The sequence below is a fragment of the Acinonyx jubatus genome, chromosome X, assembly GCF_027475565.1.
Source record: "Acinonyx jubatus isolate Ajub_Pintada_27869175 chromosome X, VMU_Ajub_asm_v1.0, whole genome shotgun sequence".
NCBI classification, from domain to species: Eukaryota; Metazoa; Chordata; class Mammalia; order Carnivora; family Felidae; genus Acinonyx; species Acinonyx jubatus.
In genome coordinates, this window is record NC_069389.1 from 6,907,626 (window position 1) to 6,924,295 (window position 16,670).

The window sequence follows — 16,670 nt, forward strand, 5'->3', positions numbered from 1 at the left end:
AAGGAATGCCAACGCTAAGGACCACGCACGTGGTCCTCCTGAGCACCAGGCTCTGGAGCCCTCAGCACGTCCCGGGGGCTCCCTGTGAATGGAGTGTTGCATTCCCCCAGCCAGGGGCCGTGAGGAGGCCCCGTCTCCAGCAGGGTTGGCGTTGGAGGAAAATCTGCGTCAGGCAGTGGAAGTTTGGAGACGCTAAGGTTTTCAGAGACACCATAGTAACTAGTTAAAAGACACGGCAGAACGTTTTCTGAGGCTCCCTCCATCTTTCCAGACAGAAAATGTCCCCATCAGGTCCTCTCCCAGCCTCTGCAGCCTCCTGTCCCTAGTCAGCCTGACTGGTTTTGTTTTAAGTTTTTATGTATTTATTTTGAGAGAGAGTTCCTGCACACACCAGCGTGGGAGGGGCAGAGAGAGAGGGAGAGAGAGAATCCCAAGGCTCTCTCCCCCGATGCGGGGCTGGGACTCACAACCCACAAGATCGTGACCTGAGCCAAAATTCAAGAGTTGGACACTTACCTGACAAAGCCGTGCAGGCGCCCCAGCCTGACTGATGTTAATAATCCAAAGCGCACTTCTAGGGTCTGTTAGCACCTGTTTCCCTTTGGGTTTAACGGATTTGCTTTGCCTCCTCTTTGCGTGAGAATTCTCTGTGCGCGTGACCTGAAGAGGGCGGTGTTGCACGGGAGTGGGCAGGGGACCTGCCGCCCACCAAGACACTTTCTGCTCAGTGACGGTGGCCGCTCACGTTCATCGCGCTCTCTCTGTGTGCGGGCGTTTTACAGAGAGCCGCCGCATGCTGGACTCTCACGGTGGCTGTTGGTAACTGTGCGTGGCCACGTCGCAAAGTGGCGGAATGAGAGCGGCTGTCCTGCTGTCCAAGTAAAAATCACACGGAGGAAATGAAGCCCCGGCCTCCCCCAGCCGACGGTGGGAGACTGAATGCACTCATCTCTTCCTTTCTTCGTTTTCGTTAAACTTAGAGAAGGCAGGGACCGTTAGGTGTGTATTTTGCGGAGAGACGGTGCGGCTGTGAGTGCCACATTTTAGGAACGGGGTCGTCCGTGTCCCCCAGAGCGGGCCCCGTGCGGGGAGCCGGGGAGTCTCCCCCGTCTCCCTGCGTCTGTTCTGCCTGTCCTTGCTCCCTCACGCGTGCCCTGCAGGCTCGCCCAGGGGCTCTTCTCCTGCGGAAGGGTGTACACACCCCGCTCCGCGAGTTCTCCGGCATCCGCGCCTTTTGCTGCCTTTGCCGCGGTGTTGTCACGGGCAGGCCTCTGACGCGCGTGGGATCCCTAAGTCCTTTACACCTTTGGAGGCTCTCAGAATTCTGTCCTTATCTGTCCGGGGACAGCTGCTCTCATCAAGGCTGTTCCTCTGAGCCGTTCCAGGCCAGTGGGAAGAAATGGGAGGCGGGACGAGCCTGTGAGCTCGCGAGGAAGGGCTGGGGCCAGCCACGCCCAAGTATCTCCGTGCAGAGGCCGTCAGACCCCTGGTCCCTAACCTGGCGTCAGGGTGTCCCCTGAGGCAGCCCGCAGCGTGGCCGGCAGCTTGCGGCGGCCGCCCGGAGCCCCTGCTCTCGCCCTGGTCCTCAACGGGCTTGTCTCTCTCTCTCCCCAGCAATCGCTGCTCGAGAAGCAGCGGGTCCTCATCCAGCAGCACGAGGACGCCAAGGAACTGAAGGAGAACCTGGACCGCCGGGAGCGGATCGTGTTCGACATCCTGGCCAGCTACCTCAGCGAGGAGAGCCTGGCCGACTGCGAGCACTTCGTGAAGATGAAGTCCGCCCTCATCATCGAGCAGCGCGAGCTGGAAGACAAGATACACCTGGGCGAGGAGCAGCTCAAGTGTCTGTTCGACAGCCTGCAGCCAGAAAGAGGCAAATAGGAGGGCCCTCCCTGGCGGAGGCCGGAAAGTGCCCCTCTGAGCTCAGTTCCGGAGGATGCACGCGGAGACCCCAGCCGGTATTTATGTCCTGCAGCCCGAGTCGTCCCCTAGCGGGACGGCTGCTTTAGAGAAGCAATAACTTCCGTGTGTGTTTGTGATGATCTATTTAATGTGTTTTAGCTTCCCCGTTGAACGCTGAGCAGAACATCTCACCATTAGCCATTTTGCTTTGCCGGTTACCACACGTGGCCCAGCCTCCGGAGGGTGGCGGGTTCCCGCAGTATAGACTGTGTAGTGCATGCAAGTGGTCCTTCTCACTGGTAGGTGTGCCCTTCCTCCCGTCTTCACATCCTGAACCAACCGCCCAGGAAGCAGCCTGAGTGAGTCTTGAAGGCGCATGAGCGGGGAACCCCTGGCTCCCGTCTTGCCCTGCGATTCCTTACCCTGGGAAGCGTGGGCTGCCCCGTCGTACCCCATTCGTCCGATGGTGTGGACCCTTCCTCGTCCTTCATTCATTGTCTCCCAGCAAAACCATGATGATATGATGACAAGTTACTAACCTTCTGGAAAGGGGAATGGTTTCCCAGTGGTTAAAAACCCACTGTGAAATGAACACCTCATGTGTTGGCTTCATGCATCCTGAAATCGCCACAGAAAGAATCGTGTGCATGCTTTAAAACACGCGCACAGCACAAGGAGCTTCAGTCCTGACGTCACGGTTCACGTGATCTTTTCCTGCAAAGTGAAAGTCCTCGGTCAGTAGTGTGTCCAGTAGGAGTGATGTGCTCGCTAGATACTTGTTTCATGAGACCAACAGCATATTTCTGAAATTACCTTCTGTCTGTAACACTTACTTTGTGTGCGTATGGTTGTTAGTGACAATTGGCTACGTTTCTGTTTTTGCCTCTTTAAATCTATTGCCATGCTGTAAGGGTTACTTTCCATTTACCTGTAAGAACCTTTCCTCTCTGCGCTTTCAGAGGCCCCATAGAGTATTACAACTCCCAAACCCGATCTTTTTCTGCCACAGTTTATAGATTCTGTCCCCTGTTTATTAGCTGAAACCGCAAGTTTCTCAAGAGAGTCTGCTCACTAAGAAGACACTGTCATGCTGTCAGTTTCCAGTGGACAAGTCACAGACTGGGAGGAAAGATGTGCTAATCATGTCTATGACAAAGGATCTAGAACGTGTGAAGAACTTTCAGAAGCAAGAGAACAAACAGCTGGTTAGTACATGGGCAAGAAACATAACTCGGTGCTTCAGCACAGAGGCCGTGTGCACGGGCAATAAAATAAGCACGTGGAAAGACATTCAACCGCCATCGGCTCGGTTGTAACTTCCGTTTAATCTACGCCGATGTAGAGCTTCTTCACAGATGCTCACCTGATTAAACGCGTGGTAAATGGCAGGACAGCCCCTTGGACGACATCTTGTTGAAGTGATGATGATCGGACATTTGTTTGATCGAGGGATCGTTTGGGTCCTCGTTTCCCCTATTCCCATGAAAGCTTTCCGACAGGTGGGGACACGTCCCTTTGTCCGCGGCGACGGTTGCCTTCCCAGAACACACGTGCACACAAACGTCTTAACAGACCGCTGTCTGTACTCGATGAGCCAGAGGTGGGGAGCTGGACCCCTGAGCCACGGCACTAACGTCTCTGCACCCCACGGGGGTCCCAAAGTGGCAAGCTTCAGTAACGCACGCAATAAACCCTCTTTTTGGCAATCCACTCATGCCAGAAAGCTCTATGCCTTTTCAGAAGTTTCCAGTCCTATTGAATTAAGCGATTTCTGACTTGAAAAAAAATCCCCATCCTGCCAATGACGTGTCCTCCTTTCCTCCTGCTGTAGTCCCTTCCTGTGAAAACTGGCCACTTCAGAGAAGGTGAAGTTGGCTGTCCACGGACCTCTGTCATTCTTCCTCAGGGGGACAAACACAGTAATTTCAGCGTGTTTTGCTTTTAATTTAGACAAAGCGTTTATCTGTGATTCTTTCCCCTCAAATACAGTATTGTGAATCATTCTGATGATATATATGTAAAATGTGAGTAACAGGAGGTGTGTGTGTCTCTATCCAGCCTTTTAGGTCTTTTGACGACCTTCTCTTACACACAGCAATATACAGTGCTCTGTCCCCCTTGCCGCGAAGCACATGGGGTCACTGTCCTGTATCTTCCCCTGTTTGCCTCTTCAGCGTCTAGTCAGCAGGGACCCAAAGATTCCAGTGAGTCGATGTACATATCTTTGTACATAGCTATGTTATTGCATACAACAACAATCTGGTGCTAATGTTTTGCCCTTGGCATTCTTAGGTGGCGGCTGATTCCTCCCCCTCTGTCGTAGCACAGCTGTGGAATGCTCTGTATGGCGAGATTTCAGTCAGGGGTATGGCCTGTGGCTTTTATCCTGCAGTCCAGTGTGGAAAATGTGTACGTACTTCATGCTCGACCCTTACCACTTAGCTCTCATCGTATCGTCCTGCTTGACTTTTAACAGAATAAATGTGTCTTTGAGTGAATGGAGCATGTCTTTGACTTACCTATGTTCTATCTTTTTTTCTTTTTTTTTTTTTTTAATCAAACTGTCCTCACCATAGGTCAAATTCTTAAGCCACTGCTAAATTGTGGGATGGATTCTCTACATGTGTGTAACTTTAGGCCAGCCTAGCTAAAGCTGATCAGTTTACAGGCAGGCAAAAGTCAGGGGACACAGGTTGTATCAGTTAGCCGTGGCCATAGTTATGCTGTGTAACAAGCAACTGTGAGATCTCGGTGTGCAGTACGGTATCTCTTTAGCTCACGCATGCGGCGATCATGGTACTCTGCTCCGTGTGTCTCTCGTGTTTCTCCTGGAACTGGCAGCCTGGCCTGGGGGAGTCAGTGGCGGATGCATGAGAGAACCGACCCGGGCACAAAGGTGTTTTTCCACATACCGGATTATATCACACCGCTAACCTTCCCTTGCCAAAGCAAGCCACACAGCTGAACTCAGAGAGGTGGTGGGATGTGCCCCACCTCTTCGGTGGGAGGAGCCGTGTCATCACGTGGCAGAGTGTGGACACCAGGTGTGAAGAATTCGGGCCACTGATGAGCTGCATCTCCCACACCGGCATCTGCTATGATGGGGTAGCACTCAAGCGTCCTGGACCCAGAAGCCACATCCCCAGGGCGAGGCCACCTCTGCCGCTCCCTAGTCGTATGGCCGTGACCAAGGTACTCGGGCTCTCCGAGTTTCGTCCTGTGTCACTGGAGAAGGCCTGGGGAGCTCAAGCAAGCACATGTTGTTCTTGTGCTTAGAGGCCACACTAGGCCTGGAAAAAAGTGCTACGGAGGTGTCTACTCTTGTGTGTGCATCATTCCCTCTGGTCTTGGAGGGACAGGCCTTCCCTGAACGATCTGCCAGAGCCGCGCAGGAGACGGGGATTTCTGTTGCATGGGAGGATGAGAAAGGGTTCTGGTCTGGAGCAGGTTTGCGAGGCGTCAAGGCTGGATGGGAGCGGAGAGAGTCTCTTTAATAAAAATTATTCAACGGGCGCCTGGGTGGCTCTGTCGGTTAAGCGTCCGACTTTGGCTCAGGTCACCATCTTGCAGTTCATGAGTTTGAGGCCCGCGTGGGGCACCGTGCTGACATCTCAGAGCCTGCTTCAGACCCTCTGTCTACCCCCCCCTCCCCGCTCTGCCTATCCCCTGCTCTATCGCAAAAATAAACATTAAAGAAACAAATTTCATAAGTAAAAATTATTCAAAATTAGAGTGGATATTTACTGAGAATGAAAAACTCACAAGTCAGATTTTTTTTTCAGTGGATGAATACCACACATTTTGTTTTTATTTCTGGCTTCTGCCAGGTGACTTCAGCGTGTCTCATTTGAGTTCTGGAATGGTCAAGAGATTACTAACTGGGGGAGTTCAAATGCAGTCTGAGAGTGCTGCTGTGGTGCTAGGCTGGGCAGTTCTGCGATCTGTGTGCCATGTTCCATGACCCACTGATGACAGCGTGCAGGGTTGCGTCCCTGAGAGCTTGTGTGCTCGGGCTGGTGAACCACATTGGTGACAGCTTGGTCTTTGGTGTGGGCCCATCAGACTTGTGCGGGATGAGCTGCATTGGGTACCCTGAGACAGCCTGGGTATGGGGACACCAGACACTCGCTCCATTTTCAGACCTGTCTGCTGGGACCGCTGCAGGTCTGTACCTACAAGCACAGACATTCTGAGAGCCTGGGTTGTGCACTTCCCGTTAAGAGAAGAAAAGCAATGCACGGTGTGTTTATCGTTCGTGTGTGCTACATCTTGAGTCCCGGTGACCCACATAAACATCCCAGTCAACCCAAGCTGCATAGTGCAGCCTCTCCTCGTTCTCCTCCAGGTCCCCCGGAGGCTTGTGGCCATTCCGGCACCTCCTGACACAGGCAGGCGGAGAGGAATGACATGGTAGACCTAACAGAACGTGATGACGATGTCTTTGGCAAATTTCACGAAAGCATAGGGCTGTGCTAGATAAACCAGGTGATCAGATTCAAAGACGAGGCCTACCGGATGGCATGATCCGTCCCGGCGAGGACCACGTGGAGGTGTATTCAGGGCTGTCAGTCGTAGCTCACTAAACCCTCAGCCCCCAGAGCACAAGGCAGGGTTTTGTGTATGTCTGTGCTTCTCTGCTGGGTGCCTGGTATGAGTAGGCGCTTAATTTATACACAGGTATTGAATGGGCAAAGAAATAAAACCGGTTACACAGTATGGATCACCGAGCAGCGTGAGATTTCCTTTTTTTTCCCTCCTCCTGGGTGCCGTGTATGGAACACCTGTGTGCCAGGCACTTGAGGTCGGGCCATGGAGCACGTGCTGCTGACTTAACGCACAGAGGGAAACAAGGACTGAGTTCGTCGCGTTACCGTCTCGATCTTGCTGCCTCTACCTTTACCCTCCCAGGTTCTGCCTTCAGCCTCTTCTGCGTCGGTGTCCGGAGATAGAGGGATGTTGCGTGGGTCACAGGAAGCGAGTGCCTTGATTTTATTACTGTCAAGCCTGAGACCAGAGAGGACATAGAGCGCAAGGTCAGCAGGGTGGGAGCCGACGGGGTGTGCCAACTTTTGAAGGTTCCAAACAGGAACAGCCCCTGGGATCTAAGTACTGAAAGGCACTCAGGATAGTCTCCAGAGAAAAGCCAAGAGGAAAACTATCCAGTGAGCCTGGGTGTCTCTGTTATGTATTTCTCTCGAAGAGATTCTCGGAGCGTAGTGAAGTTTCCAAGGAAGCCTGCAATAAAGACTCCTTTCCAGATTCACTCAGGGTTTCCAAATGTACTTGAACTTGGATTGCTTCCACCCTGTGTTTAAAAAGTTAATATTTTGATTGATTTATTTCATTTTTGAGAGAGAGCAAGCAGGGGACAGGCAGAGAGAGAGGGAGAGGGACAGCATCCCAAGCAGGCTCCGCACTGTCTGCGCAGAGCAGAACCCGACGTGGGGCTCGAATTCGGGAACCGTGGGACCATAACCTGAGCCCAAATCTAGAGTCAGATGCTGAACTGACCAAGCCACCCAGGTGCCCCCGATTTAATATTTTTAATCAGTCAAAATGTCAGCATATCTTGAGAGACCCAGTGACAAGGATGGCGACCACTGGTGGTAATGGAGCACTGTGAGTGTTTGGTCTAGGGGGCTCCTGTCCCCAGAGGTGGGGGGAAAACCTAAGCCTGTCTGTCTCCATAGAAGACCGTGGTCTTCAAATTCAATTTTGTGTAGATTATCCACATAAGCTTTGGGTAAGATGGAAAATACACAACAACCACAAAAAACCCACATACGCCCGTACGTGTGCACATCCGTAGCTAACAATATATGTTTAATATTCTGTGCCAGGTACATATTTGGCGTTTTCTCCCCACCAGCCGGCATTCGATTGTAGGTCTCCGGGCACACGCCTACTGTCCCCACATCCATTCCTGCCATCCCTATGGCCCCACCTTCCCTATTGACATCTCTCTGGCATGCCAGCCACCCCTGGTAACAGCTCTAGGACTTTCCCGGGAGACATGAAAGTCTACTAGGCCCATAGCACGCTCTATCCCATTCCACGCCCACAACGGTTCTTTCCCATCCAGTGCAGGTGAAGATGTTACCGCTGTCAGAGACCTGTTGCCATGAGACGTAATATATTCACAGGTCTTCCCTTCTCTCTCTCTCTCCTGTCTTTCTTTTTTTCTCCTGAGAAACAGGATTCTACTAATCATGTTGTTGAAGTCTTTATTTAGGGTGCCTGGGTGGCTCACTTCAGCTCAGGTCATGATCTCACAGCTCAAGAGTTCAAGTCCCACATTGGGTGACCTCAAGTGGCTCAGTCGGTTAAGCGTCCCACTTTGGCTCAGGTCTTGATCTCACAGCTCCTGGGTTCAGGCCCCGCATCGGGCTCTCCGCTGTCAGTGCACAGCCCGCTCGGCTGCTGTCTCCCTGCCTCTCTGCCCCTCCCCACCCCGTGCTTTCTGTCTCTCAAAAGTAAATAAAAACATCAAAAAAATTGTTAACAATAAAATAATCTTTTTACTTAACAATGTTGGGGATTTTCCTCTAGTTATTTGTTAACATCGCGTTTAATTGCTGTGTGATAGCCCACTATAAAGGTACTCAATAGTTCATTAACCATATTCTCAGAATGGGATTTTTCCTATTTGTTCCCAGTTGTAACCTTGGTTATAAAGGTCATTGGGTGTGTTTCACTTATGTCTCTACATATCTCTCCTTGTTTGCTTGGGGTAAATTCCTTACAGAAACACTAAGCGATTCTGGTGGAATTTTGGCTTCTATATAAAATCTAGTACCCTGAGTGCTGACGTTATGTGATTTTTTTTGGTAGCCTCCTGTCTACAGAAGCCCCATTTGAAGCTATTCCCAATCTTCGGTCAGTTTCTCACAAATGAGGAATTATTGTACATACTCCATGCTATTTTACCCACGTGGACTATGTGTCAACAAGCCTGTAATCCAAGCCTCCACTAGGAGGAGGTCCTTTCCCATGAATTAAGGGTGTCTTTCCTAATATGTCAAATGTCCATGGTCTTTCGCAACTGAATCTCACCCTTGTGGGTACCACTTCTGCTAACACCTACACATATATGTTGCCATAGCTTTTCTTTCATTGAAATTTTTGTTTTAATGCTTATTTATTTTTGAGAGAGAGACAGAGCACAAGCAGGGAAGGGGCAGAGAGAGAGGGAGACACAGAATCAGAAGCAGGCTCCAGGCTCTGAGCTGTCGGCACAGAGCCCGATGCAGGGCTTGAACTCGTGAATGGTGAGATCATGTCCTGAGCTGAAGTCAGACACTCAACCAATAGAGACACCCAGGTGCCCTGGTGTTGCCATAGCTTTTAAAAAAAAAAATTGTCATTACTTCCTGATGGTGTGGGTTAGATACCATTTCTGGGGGACAAGAGAGCAAATGAGTAGGAGACAGGTCTGAATCAGATACATCTTAAAAGTGGACTTTGATGGTCCATTAGTAAACATTACCCGCCCTCCCCCGCCAAAAAAGAAAACTAAAACAAAACAAAACCAAAAAACGATATGCAAAGAGAATACATGATTCAGAAAAGAAACCAAAGAGGTGCGGTGATCAGTTACAAGACGGATGTTGCCTTGGAGTCCGGGACCTAGCAACCGAGAACTTGGAAGGCGCAGACAATGGGTGACAGAATGTGCTCACAGTTTAAGGCTGAGGAGAGGAGAGGGCCTTCAGACTGAGCTCCAGTCACGCTCGGTGGCTGAGTGCTCCTGTCTGCCCGCTCGGTGGCTGAGTGCTCCTGTCTGCCCACTCGGTGGCTGAGTGCTCCTGTCTGCCCTGCCGAGGGGCCGGCCATGGACAAGCGAGGACGCTGTGCTGGATAGAGGAACAGCCTGTGCTCTGCGCGTCTGACCCAGTAGCTAGCCGTCGTCCTCCCCAGACTTCCGTTGCGTCGGAGACTGCGTCACTGGACAGTGGAGGTTCGGCCTTCTTTGTTGTGTGTGTCTTACTGTGGTGAAATAGGACATAATCTTGATCATCTTACCATGAGTTAAGTGTACAGTCCAATGGACGTTTAAAATGTTAGGTCAACACCACTGTCCCATCTCCAGGACGTTTTCGGCTTCCCAAACTGAAGCCTTGTCCCTGTTAAACACTAACTGCCCCATTCCTTTCTTCCCCAGCCCCTGGCAACCGCTGTCCTACTCTCTGTCTCTGTGAAGGTGCCCACTCTAGGGACTGCATATAAGTGGAGTCACAGTATTTGTCTCTTGGGGACTGGCTTGTTTCAGCCTAAGGTCTTCACGGTTCATCCATGTTGGAACAAGTGTCAGAACTTCCCTCCTCTTTAAGGCTGATAAATGTTCCATGGTGTGTCAAGACCACATGTTTTCTATCCATGTGTCCATGGACAGACATTTGGGTTTAGCATGAAGGGCACTACATGAACATGGGGGTGCAGGTATCTGCGGTCTCTTCGTTGGGTAGAGAGCAAGAGGCGGGATTGCTGGATCACGGGGTAATTCCACGTTTAATTTTCCGAGTCTGTGTTGGACTCCTTGGCCACACGAGTGTTTGTTTTGCTCACTGTCCGTGATTAATTGACTGTTCGTTGCTCTCCCATTTTGATGCCCGGTCCTGGACTCTTCTGACACGGATTCGAGTGGCACCACATCAGTGTCACTCAGGGGTGAAGACTAAGGAAGGCGGAAGGGGCAGACCCTTTCCCTCGGGCCACGTAATCCCGCTTAGCACTCTTCAGGGCTGTCTTCATTCTGCAGCCTCTGTATTGTGACACGGTTGTAATGGCATCTTGAGACAACCTCACGGGGGTTTTTGAGGTTATTATGTATTTTATTGGCGTTTTGTCGCCCCGTTTCAAGTCTGTCTCACACATCCACAGGCCCACCTCTCCTGAGGCCGCTTCTCTACATGGGTCCGCACAATCTACTTCCTCTTTTCTCGTTTATATTCTCCAATTAGCCAACATGTGTAGCCCTCAAATTTAGTCTCCTTGGCTGGTGAAAATAAATAACCTGCCTATCTCTGGGGAAAAACAGCCATATGGCATCCGTTCTACCCTTGGAAATGAAGACTTTCTGGGTGGCTGGGTGGCTCAGTCATGAAGCATCTGACTCCAGTTCAGGTCATGATCCCACGGTTCATGAGTTGGAGTCCCACACCAGGTAAGCACAAGCCCTGCTTCAGGTAAGAAGCCCTGCTTTCTCTCTCTCTCTCTCTCTCTCTCTCTCTCTCTCTCTGCCCCTTGCCGACTTGTGCCCTCTCTCTCTCAAATAAAAAATTTAAAAAAGGGAGACTTTCTAATCTGAACCAAAGACATATCAGAACTCAGGCAAGTATAAGGTCTCTCTCTCTGTGTCTCTCTCTCTCTGTCTCTTTCTCTCTTTCTCTCTCTCTCTGCCCCTCCTGGGATTCTCTCTGTCTCTCTCTCTCTCTGTCTCTCTCTCTCTCTCTCTCTCTCTCTCTGCCCCTTGCCAACTTGTGCCCTCTCTCTCTCAAATAAAAAATTTAAAAAAGGGAGACTTTCTAATCTGAACCAAAGACATATCAGAACTCAGGCAAGTATAAGGTGTACGTTGCACACGGGAAGCTAGCACCTGCTTGAACACTCCACCAGAAGGTTTCCCATCTTGGGGAAAGCATTTGAGAGTTCACGAAGCTCTGTTAAATGCAAGGGATGGAAATCACATTCAGGTTACGAGCCAGAGACTGGTAAGAATAGTCGTGTCTTAAACTTCACGAGGCCAGAAAACTACAATTAGGCTCACTTTCAAAGTGCCCCTTGTCACCAAGGTTCCTTTACACTGAGCATACATCGTGCTTCCATGTACACAATAATCAAAACCCAAACAGACATGCAGTAACAAGGGTTACGAGAAGGTGGAGAAATTCGAGCCCTTCTACATTGCTGGTGGGATTATCAAATGGTGCCGCCACTTAAGAAAACAATTTGGTGGTCCCTCAACGTGTTAGACATAGAGTTACCTTGTGACCCAGCAATTCCCCTTCTGCCGAAGACAAATGAAGACACATCCACGCAGAGACTCACACGTTAATGTTCACAGTAGCATCATTCGTAGTAGCCCAGAAGGGAGAAGAACCCAACTGTCCATCACCTGCTAAACAAACAGGTATGTCTATACAGTGGAATACTACCAGGCCATGAAAAGGAATGGAGTCCTGATACATCTGTGGATGAACCCCTAGCACATTATGCTGAGTGGAAGCAGCCAGACCTAAAGGCCACATATTGTAGGACTCTGTTTATATGAGATATCCAGAAGAGGCGCATCTGTAAACATGGAGGACCAGGGGCCAGGGGAGGGGAGAGGGGAGCGATTGCTAACGAGGACAGCATTGCTTTTATGCTTCTCTTGGGTGGGCCTTCCTTTTAGCAAATGGTAGGCAAAATGGCTATACTTTCCCTTAGCTCCCGTGTCACAATGGCCTCATTCTTCCACAATTTTCTTGAAGGGTTTTAGAATGTCAGGTAAGTGTATGTGTAGCTTTGTAAACGGTAAGTAAGCGAGCCAGGGGCTTTGATGGGATGAGATCCAGACTATCGCAACAGCATCCTTCAGAGTCCCCTTGGTCTCATCACATTGTGGGTTGGGCGTGGCCCATTAGGAGAGAGGATGCCAGCTGCCTGATGGTGAAGGGGTATCAAGTCCCTGTGGCTGGTACATCCAGAAAAATGGCTGGAAGTGGCTCTCCTCTGGAGCCAAAGACAAGCATGTCAATTTCTCCACTATTCCCATTAGGTCATGGAGCTTGATAACATTGACCTGAGAAAAAGAATGTTGTCGTGTTCCTCACGACCACATGGCATAAGTTACAGAGACTCTAGGGTTTCAGTTAGGAAGTTCTGATTCTACAGGCCATCAGCGCTGGGTACAGTTTCATTCTTTTTTTTTTTTTAATTTTTTTAATATTTATCTTTGAGAGAGGGGGAGACAGAGTGCAGGCGGGGAAGGGGCAGAGAGAGAGGGAGACACAGAATCCAAAGCAGGCTCCAGGCTCCGAGCTGTCAGCACGGAGCCCGACGCGGGGCTCGAACTCACGAGCCGTGAGATTGGGACCTGAGCTCAAGAGTCAGATGCTTAACCGACTGAGCCACCCTGGCGCCCCAAGATTCTTTAATTTCTAAAAATGACTGGATACTCAATACTGTCATTAAGTACATATGATGATGGCATTTTTAGCTTACATTTGATCTTGCTTTATGCCTCCATTTATACTATCAGAGTTTGCATTTAGAAATGACATAGTAGTCTAGGAATGTGAATTATTGAGGCGCCTGGGTGGCTCAGTCGGTTAAGCGTGCGACTTCGGCTCAGGTCATGATCTCACAGTTCATGGGTTCGAGCCCCATGTGGAATTCTGCGCTGACAGTGAGGAACCTGCTTGGGATTCTCTGTCTCTCTCCCTCTGTCTCTCCGCCTCTACCCTACTCTCTCAGAAAATAGAATAGAAAAGGAATGTGAATTATGAGGGAATTTCTTCTAGTCTCAGACCCAGTGCACACATAAGGTATAGGTCTTCAATTTGATTTGCAAATTGGACTCTGAGGGGTTGGGGTGGGCAGGGGTGACTTTTCTGGAGGCCCTGTGTGGCTCTGAACCTACAGACCTTCCAAGCAGTAAGCCCTCTGTCAATTTCTGCTTGCGGGTGCTGTTGTGGTCTTGGGGATGTTTGCAACGGCTGAGGGTTCTGGCAAAAGCTAAGTTTCTGGACAGTCCCACAGAAGATACTCTAATATCCCCGAGCGTGTGTGGGGTTCCTTCCAGGGAGGACAGTGAGGTGCAAATACGAGTTCTTACAGAGTACTTACGTACCGGAATTAATTAATCCTCCACTGCTTTACAACCTTAATAAAGTCTTTTGTATAGTTTGTATTAAAAAAAAAATCTTGCTCATGCCAGAAGTACCTAAAAAGCTTGAACAGCCAGACCTCATTTACCAAGTCACAATCCAAGGTCACAAATACAGTGTTGAGTGAAAGAAGCCAGGCACAGAGGAACGCCTACTGCAGGGTCCCTGTTTTGAAACACAGGCAGAATTGAAGCAACACTTTTGGGGGCCCATGCTGAAGGAAAGCCCTGTAAAGACAAGTAAGGAAGTGGTTCCGTTATCTATCCTCCACCAGGTGGTGCCGACGGGGTTATTTGCCCCGTGCCAATTCACCGAGCTGTACACTTCGATTCTGTGTGCTTCTCTGTATAGACGTGACGCCTCACAATACAAATAGCCTTAACGCCAACCCAGTGAAAAATGTCTCTTACTAACTTAGCACATAGAGACTTCCAGGTGTGTTTATATGCACGGTGACGTTCTAGGTACTCTTTCGTAAGTTCCCGTTTGGGCTCGATCCATGGTCAACATCTTCCTTTTGGTTATGTTTGAATGGGAACAAGAACGGATGTAATCTTGAAGACTAAACCTGTGAAATGTTCGAAAGGAGGTGGAGGAACTGGAGCCTTCGTGCATTGCTGGTGGGAAGGCAGAATGGTGTAGCCACTTGGGGAAACGGTTGGGCGCTTTCTGAAAAGTTCAACATCCACGTATCGTACACCCCACTAGTCCCACTCCGAGGGACCTGCACGAGAGAAACGGGAAAGTAGGCCCGTACAAAGTGTTACGTAGAAATGTTTAGAGCAGCCCCATAATAGCCCAAACTTGGAGCCAACCCAAATCTCCAAAACCGATGGAAGAATAAACATTTGTCCAATTGAATAGGACTCAGCAATCAAAAGAAACTACTCACGCATGCTACAACAGGGATGAAACTTGAAAACACTCTACAAAATGAACAGAGCCCAGCACAAAAGAGTACACCTTGTTCGATCCCTGTTATATGTTTCACGGCGCATGGCTCCATTTCACGGATGTAGCATGAATTATTTGACTGAGCCCCATTGTTAGACCTGAACTTGTTTCCCATTTTCCAATATTATGCATAGCATACGGCTAAATATTGGTGCCCAGTCTTAATGATTTCTTTAGGCAAATGCCTAGAAATGGAACTGCCTGTGTGAAAGTCTGTCCATTTTAAGCCAAACGGCCCTTCCCAAAGTGCACTCAGTCTGGGCTCCCGCCAGCAGGGCTCCCGTCTCAAATATAGCACCGCTTGCCACACGGTGGGGGTGGGGAGGTCACTCTTCCAAGCCCAGGAGCCCCACCCTCATGACGCTCTGTATTTGTTTGCAGACGCCCAGCACGCAGTTTCCATGGCCTTGCCGCAGGGTGCCAACAGCTGCCAATCGGCAGGCTTCATCCTAGCCACCCTAGGATGGATCCTCACCATCACTTCCATGGGCCTCGTGGAGTGGCGAGTGTGGCACATAGGGAACACCTCTCTCTCTCACTCCGGAGTGGTCTGTGTGGGAATGTGGAAGGTGTGCATTTACCACCATGCCCTCAACGCCAGCAGATCTACATTGTGTTACCATTACACCCAAGAGGATACTTACATCCCTTTGGATATTCGTATTTGTCAAAATCTCCTGTTGGTCGCCAGCATCCTAGGTCTCATGGGGAGAGTCTCCACCATCTTTGCACTTAAAAACGTGTGCATTGGAAGTGTTCAGAGGAATGCCACCTGCGGTCCACTCGTCTCAGGAATTCTGGACATAGCTGCTGGCATCTGTGTCTTGATCCCTGTGATCTGGAATTACCACTCCGTGATGAATGAAGAGGGTATTGCCTTCCCACCGTTTCTCTCTCTGCCCTTCAAGCCCAATACCCAGGAGCTGGGCAGTGCCGTTTTGGTGGCAGGCCTGAGTGCCATCATGATGCTGTCCAGCGGATTAATTTTCCTCTTTTACAGGTGCCCCATAGCTCGCCAAGTGCAGCCTCAAACTTCAGAAATGTAAACTCTTGGTTGCATTGGCTTTCCAAATTCAAGATTACCAAGCATTTGTGACGAGTTCTAGCGGGATGCCCTATCAAATATTTCCAACGATTCTAGACCATGCCAAGGGTAGTTGTGGGCAGAAAGTAGCCAACTATTTCCATCTGCTATTTTCTATGTCTTGGGTTCATTAAAAGAAAATTTCACTTAAAAAAAATCTTCCCCACCTGTCGGTTGGTCTTACTGAGTCTGAATTTCAATTATTGTCGAAAAAATAATCTATACTATAAACCTAGTGTATGGACATAAGATTTTCTGTGATTCTCACATGTCCCTTTTTTTCAAGTTGGTTTTGTTGTTGTTGTTTATTAATTTATTTTGAGAGAGAGAGAGCATGTGAACAGGGGAGGGCCAGAGAGAGAGGAGAGAGAGAGAATCCCAAGCAGGCTCCACACCGTCAGCACAGAGCCTGACTCGGGGCTCGAACCCACCAACCGGGAGATTGTGACCTGAGCCGAAATCAAGAGTTGGACGCCTAACCGACTGAACCACCCAGGCCCCCCTCCAGAGTATTTTACTTTCTTTCTTTTTTTTTTTAATGTTTATTTATTTTTGAGACAGAGAGAGACAGAGGATGAATGGGGGAGGGTCAGAGAGAGAGGGAGACACAGAATCCGAAGCAGGCTCCAGGCTCTGAGCTGTCAGCACAGAGCCCGACGCGGGGCTCGAACCCACGAACCGTGAGATCATGACCCGAGCTGAAGTCGGACGCCCAACCGACCGAGCCACCCAGGTGCCCCCCCTCCAGAGTATTTTAAAGCAAACCCCAGATATGTCCCTTCATCCCTATACACTATCTAAAAGATGGACATTTCCTTGCATAATCATTCTGTGCCTTAAAAAATTGAAGTTATCCCTTG

At 49.8% G+C, this 16,670-nt stretch overlaps 2 protein-coding genes across 8 annotated transcripts in view; both read left to right on the forward strand.

The window, feature by feature from the left end:
• SHROOM2 (shroom family member 2) overlaps positions 1-6,618 on the forward strand; it is a 158,391-nt gene extending 151,773 nt beyond the window's left edge. For all 7 annotated transcript variants that reach the window (XM_053202050.1, XM_053202048.1, XM_053202046.1 and 4 more), the window contains one exon: positions 1,615-6,618. In XM_053202050.1, the coding sequence (XP_053058025.1) occupies positions 1,615-1,881 (267 nt within the window). In that variant the 3' untranslated portion in view covers positions 1,882-6,618. The remainder of the gene's footprint in view (positions 1-1,614) is intronic.
• A 3,077-nt stretch (positions 6,619-9,695) lies between these two features.
• CLDN34 (claudin 34) lies at positions 9,696-16,346 on the forward strand. Its single transcript, XM_053202053.1, has 2 exons — positions 9,696-9,859; positions 15,108-16,346. The coding sequence occupies exon 2, from the start codon at positions 15,128-15,130 to the stop codon at positions 15,770-15,772; it is 645 nt and encodes a 214-aa protein (XP_053058028.1). The 5' UTR covers positions 9,696-9,859; positions 15,108-15,127; the 3' UTR covers positions 15,773-16,346.
• Positions 16,347-16,670: the final 324 nt, after the last annotated feature.

Bases quoted from the DNA above. Each gene is read 5' to 3' on its own strand.
- CLDN34 (XM_053202053.1), top strand. From the start codon at position 15,128: ATGGCCTTGCCGCAGGGTGCCAACAGCTGCCAATCGGCAGGCTTCATC.